The sequence below is a fragment of the Theobroma cacao genome, chromosome 8 (genome assembly GCF_053813885.1).
Source record: "Theobroma cacao isolate CCN51 chromosome 8, ASM5381388v1, whole genome shotgun sequence".
Taxonomy (NCBI): Eukaryota; Viridiplantae; Streptophyta; class Magnoliopsida; order Malvales; family Malvaceae; genus Theobroma; species Theobroma cacao.
This window is the reverse complement of record NC_142646.1, coordinates 30843648-30849595: the sequence shown is the minus strand read 5'-3', so window position 1 is coordinate 30849595 and position 5948 is coordinate 30843648. Positions and strand designations below refer to the sequence as shown.

The window sequence follows — 5948 nt, the reverse complement described above, 5'->3', positions numbered from 1 at the left end:
TACATAAGCATGGGGACTGGGCCATGACTGCATTGCATCCAAGCGTACATTACTGCATCAAACTACGTTGATCATGATGCTGATCAACACAAACTAAACAAACTGCAAACTAAACAAAAGACGACCATGGCAGAGGCAGGCTACAACAAATAGAGCTGCTTTATGATTAATTAGTGGCCACCACCCATTCCTGGGGAAAGACATATTTGCTTGGGTGGTTTCGGCAGCGCCAAGATTGCCAGCAACGCGCTAACCGCAGCCGCCATGGAGCCCAATACAAAGGCTGGCAAGTTGCCGCCCCCAAACGCTGCGTCCAGTGGTCCGCTAACTACCGATACAAACATCTGTCACAAATAAATAAAGCCAAAATCTAATTTAATAATTCGTCAGATGGTAAACTTTCATTTGTCCACATATTTAGCCTTGACCCCGCCGGCCCCTGCCCCAATCCCTTTTCCAAGGGAATCAAGATAAGAGAGGGGAATTTTCACCTGTGGGATAACTATTGACATGTTTAGCACTCCTAGGGAGAGACCTGCCATTTTGAGAATGCCATTGAATCAGTACATGGGACAGCTTTGATGTGCAACAAGAACTAGACTTTACCTTGACCACCGCCAGCGTTAGAACAATAAATGGACGCCAAAGCGAATGGAATGCTGAATGTTACCTGCACAAAGCCAGAGTTATACTTAAGTTGAAGATCAATACTAGGAATTACTTTGAATCTCTTAACTAATTTCAAAGTTATACTAACTGATATCATGCATGCCTACTATTTTTCCTGAAAAGATAGCCTTTCTTGCGTTACTTTATGAGTTAGTCTAATTGGTAACTATACACCCTATTACCTTGATTTCGATGTTGCAAAAAGAGATTCTCTCTCTTAGTACTTTAAAATAATAATGTAGGAAAAGAAAGAAAGAGGGTCTTCTTATCCACTCCCTATGGACCCAAGCAAAGAGTGAAAGAAACATAGGTTAGGAACTAACCGCAAGTGGAATACCCAAAAGTCCAAACACAGCCAAGGCCGAGCCTTTGATATTGAGAGGAGGATGCACGAGATCGGCCCCATTGTGTTTCCTCCAAGCCTCAGCTATCTTGGTAATCAACACCGTCGACGCCAAGCAAGCGCACAAAATAAAGTTCACTATGGCCCACAAGTTTTTAACACCACCAATCAAGCGGCCCACAGGCTCCAGCGCAAGTGAAGTTAGACCCAAGACGATCGAGTTGATCATCAACCCCAATGCACCTGCTCGCACTCCATCACTGTACATCTTAACTTGATTTGCATTTCCCTTGACCTTGCCTCCATAAACCTCTGTCCCCATCCAATCAGTGTCAAACAACAAGAACGGAAACCAGGCTATCCAATTCAGGCAAGTAACAAGGAGCAAGATCCACATTGGCTTCTTCAAAGTCTTGAAAGCTGTCACAATCTCTCCAACGAAAGCAGCCTGTGTTTTGGTTTCTTCCTCTTGGACTTGCTTGGTTAAGGGATCCTCCTTCACCGTTGTAACCGCGGTCACAGTCACTAACAGGAGGATCATAATGTCGATAGTGAAGCACGACTTGAGGTTTGCACAGTAAACATCACAGGCTTTGGTTCTTGTGAAGGGGAAGATCCTGTAAAGGTGTGAGTAGGAACCAGCAGCATAACCCAAGACGTTTCCAACAGCCATGAAAAACGAGAACCACCCATTTGCGGTTCTCATTTTTTTATGGTCATTGGCTGAGAGGTCTGCAAGAAGAGCACGACATGGACCTTGTAACATGTTGTTAGCCACATCAAGAATCCAAAATCCTACAACAAAGATAGCAACCGCTCTTGGTTTCGTGGGACTCTCCAAGGAATCACCAGCATGGTGCCCCATATCTTTGGCGAAACCGATGAGGAATACAGCAATAGAGACGAAGGTAGCTCCGGCGGCAATAAAGGGTCGGCGGCGACCAAAGCGAGAGGTGCAACGGTCACTGTTGTAGCCTACAATGGGTTGAACGAGGAGGCCAGAAATAGGGCCACAAAGCCAAATGAAAGCAGCCCAGGTGTGGGGGACACCGAGGGTTTGGACGTATGGGGTTAGAAGGGAGAGCTGCAGCGCCCATCCGAACTGGATGCCGGCGGCGATGGCTGCAATGGTGACGATCTTCCTAAGCGGGCTTGGAGACTGGATGATATCTCCGTTTTCCATTTGGTTGGCAATTACACTCTGCCTGTAAACTGTAAACTGTACTCCTTAGTATGAATAACATGAAATCTGTCTCTATCAGAAGATTAAGTAAGTGAGACATGGAATCATGCGATAATTATCCTTTGATCAGTGCAATCACTGCACATGTACAACTTTTTCCAAAGCAATGGGGCCTTCTTTAAAAAAATAAAATAAAATAATAATAAACAAAAATTTCAAGGGAATTTAAGTCCTTTTGGTTCAATATGAGATTCAAACTTGTTAATTCTTGGAATCACCACGTTCTTAAAAATGGTCATAAAAAAGTATTGAAAATAAATGCAAAGTAATACAAAGAAAATTATCTTAAATGTAGGGTGAAATTTTGATAATTAAAATATGAAAGGATAATTCATAAAGGAAGAGAACCAAAGACACTTAATTTCCTTCCAGATTTAAGAAAGTTATATGAAATTAAAGACAGAAAGGGTAGAGTTAAAGATTACATATTTGAAGTCTAGGTTTGTAATCATTTCGGTGCTATGATTATTATCAATGTCCACTTGTGAGGACCTTTTTTTATTCTTCAACACGTCAAGTTTACGCTAAAGGTCGATATGGATGCAATTTAAAACTATATATGAGGATGGTCCTAGGCTATGTGAATCATTAAGCGTTAAGAAGTTGTCTCACTGCTAAAATCAAGAGTACTACTATTAAAATTAAAATTAAGGGTGTTCTGGAACGATTTTTTATTGATAGAAAAAATCGTCAATAATGGTAAAAAAAATGATAAAAATTTCATTGATAAAGATTTTCGATGAATAATTAATTTTGTGGAGTGAAAGTATCACTGATAAAGCCATCGATTTTTTCTTTTAAATAAAAGACTGCTAAAAAGTTTTTCTTTCCGTATATTGTTTATAGCTTTTCCGGAATGAGTGGTCCAAAAGCAGGGTCTTGAGACAAAAAGGACATCTACAAAGGGTTGGGCACGCCGTAAGTAGCAAACATGCCCATCATTTATTTTTATTAAATTTTTAAATAAATTCTTCAATTATGTCAAAAAAAATAATTTAATTTTTATTTTTTTATTACGTTTAAATAAATTTTTAAATTTTATTTTGAATCAAATAAGTTCATTTCCTGAACTATTGATTAACTTTCGTTAGTCAATGATACACGTGACACTTTTATATCATGTCATCTACTATGTGACAGATGACGTGACATTAAATATTATTGATTAGGATTTATGTGTTTATTTTTTACCCATTTATTCAATCTTAATTAACAATATTTAATACCTCATCATATGCTACGTGACAGATAGCATGATATAAAAGTATCACATATACCGTTGACTAATTAAAGTTAATCAACGGTTAGTGAGAGGGACTTTTTTGACTTAAAATAAAAATTTAAGAGTTTATTTGAACATAATAAAAAGATAAGAACTGAATTGATTTTTTTGATATACTTCGAGGGCTTATTTGAGTATTTAGCCTTTATTTTTTAAAAAGATAACTGGGAAGTATGAAGGAAATAGCTCCATATATTTAGAATATAATAGTAAAATTTTAACCTTTTATATGATAAAAAATTTACTGAACAAATGTAAGAATTCTATTTTAGGTAATATAAAATGAGCAAATACCATAAATATAATTTTTTTAAGATCAAAAATATCATTTGTTAATTTATTTTTTACTTTATAGCCAAATAAAGTGGCAACGAATAAAAAAAGTGGTGATCAAAAGAAACATAAACCTTAATTAAAAAAAATAAATATATTTTACTTTGTACTTTCTATATATATATATATCCGCTATGTATACAAATTTGAGTTTGTTTATAATTTCACATGTATATGTTTATACTATGGGTAAATTACTTCTTGTCATCTTGCTAATAATGAAATATATTATTTTATTAGCAAATAGTAGATTTTTATTTAATTTAATTTTTAAAATATATTTATTAATCATAAAATATTAATATTAAAATAGGCTGGCCTAGGCTCAACCTAAAGGGACTTGTGGACATCTCTAGTTTGAATTAGATAAGGATATATAATTTTTAAAAATATATATGTAAAATTTTAAATTAATTTATTAATGAAATGATAACATGTGATTCAATAAATAATGCATGAATATTAAAATCAATACAACTATAGTAGTACATCAAACTTAATAGATCCTTTAAAATTTAACGTAAAGGGGAGCAGATAAGAGCGAGGTGAGAGTTGAAACAAAAGATTTTAGGTCCAAAGTCAAAATATACTCTTTTATAGATTTAAAAAATACTAATAATTCACAAGAATTTTTCTTTCACACTGATATTTAAACCTCAATTATTGCACAAGAACGCAGGCCGCCAATAGACCGCGCAACAATTTGGACTGCACCAAGCTTTCAAGATCAATTTTGTTTTAATTTATAAATCCTTTTTCTGAATGAAAGAATGATCAAAGCTTTCAAAACAAATGGTTTAAGATTAAACATGAAAAATAGTATCAAATCTTTGGTTTGCAAAACTGTTTTGGAAGCTTCAACTTACCAGCTTTTGCAGTGAAAGCTCCAACTCCAACTGCGGTAACTGCAATGCTCCAATCCCACCACTCTACTTTCTTCACTAGCTTCTCTTTTCCTGTGAAAGCTTTGTTGAGGTGTGAGATGGAGAGGGACTGAAACTTTGTGCTCCTAAGTGCTAAGTGTTTAAGTACACCAGCTGGGTTGAGAATGCATGAAAGGAAGAATAGTAGGCTTTGTTTGAACCTAGCTCAATACCCTGTAAAATGCTCTGCTTTTATACTGCGATATGGATAGTTCAATCATGCTGACTTGATATTTATACATGTTGGGTCCAAAAGAAAATATGCTTAGCATAGATATTACGAGATATTAGTATGAGTATAACAAATTAGAGCAATAAGATTCTTCTGGTAAGAGATTCTCTTATTTTTTTTAATAAAATAACAAAAAAAATGCAAATGAGAAAATGAAGAATATATACAAACTCATATAGCAAAAAGAGATTCACATGTCTGCCAAAAACGCAATGATAACAGGAAATCACAATTAAGTACAATGACTCATGTTTCCAAGAATTCTAATCACTTGGCCCATGAGGTCCCAAGACAAGGTGTTGGCAAAGATAAAGATCTCTTTATTGCTTGGTTGTGATTGCTTTGATTGCCTTTATTCGTCTGCTATTTTTGTTCTATGCTATCATCTATACTGTTTATTTATTCCCTTTTTTCTTTTTATTGCAATAAATTATTATCTAGCTTTCAAAAAAAAAAAAAATTCTATCCAAATGTGATAACAATGGTAAAGAATAAAGGAAATGTTAAAGCGGACGGCATTTATTTTTCGATAACATAATAATTGCCCTTAGCATTTCATTTATTAATAAATTATGTCATTATATATCTACTCAAACCCAGCATGGATCAATAAATATAAAATCAATTAGCAGGGTGTTAAAAGAGTAATTATATATCTCCTTATTCATTGTTTCTAATATGCGTTTCTTACTGTGATAGGGAAGGAATTTTGGTTTCTTTTTAGACACATTCTATCATGTAATGCACAAAAATTTTTGGGGGCCCATCGTCATTCTTCTTCCCATTTCTGTTTTTGCCATTTGGTCATTTTGTCATCGAGGCATAAAGTTGAAATTATAGCGACACCAAAAGAGTTAAAAAAAAAAAAAAGGTGTTTCGGAGGACACAGGAAACAGACTTTCACGTGGTTCAATCAACCACGC

The 5948-nt window shown here is 35.0% G+C and overlaps 1 protein-coding gene across 1 annotated transcript; it reads right to left on the bottom strand.

The window, feature by feature from the left end:
• LOC18593136 (sucrose transport protein SUC2) lies at window positions 1-4999 on the bottom strand. The gene is made up of 5 exons (XM_007020201.3): window positions 4737-4999; window positions 993-2224; window positions 607-670; window positions 492-535; window positions 1-344 (listed from the first exon to the last, which is right to left on the bottom strand). The coding sequence occupies exons 2-5, from the start codon at window positions 2193-2195 to the stop codon at window positions 171-173; spliced, it is 1485 nt and encodes a 494-aa protein (XP_007020263.1). The 5' UTR covers window positions 2196-2224; window positions 4737-4999; the 3' UTR covers window positions 1-170.
• Between the last annotated feature and the right edge of the window lie 949 nt (window positions 5000-5948).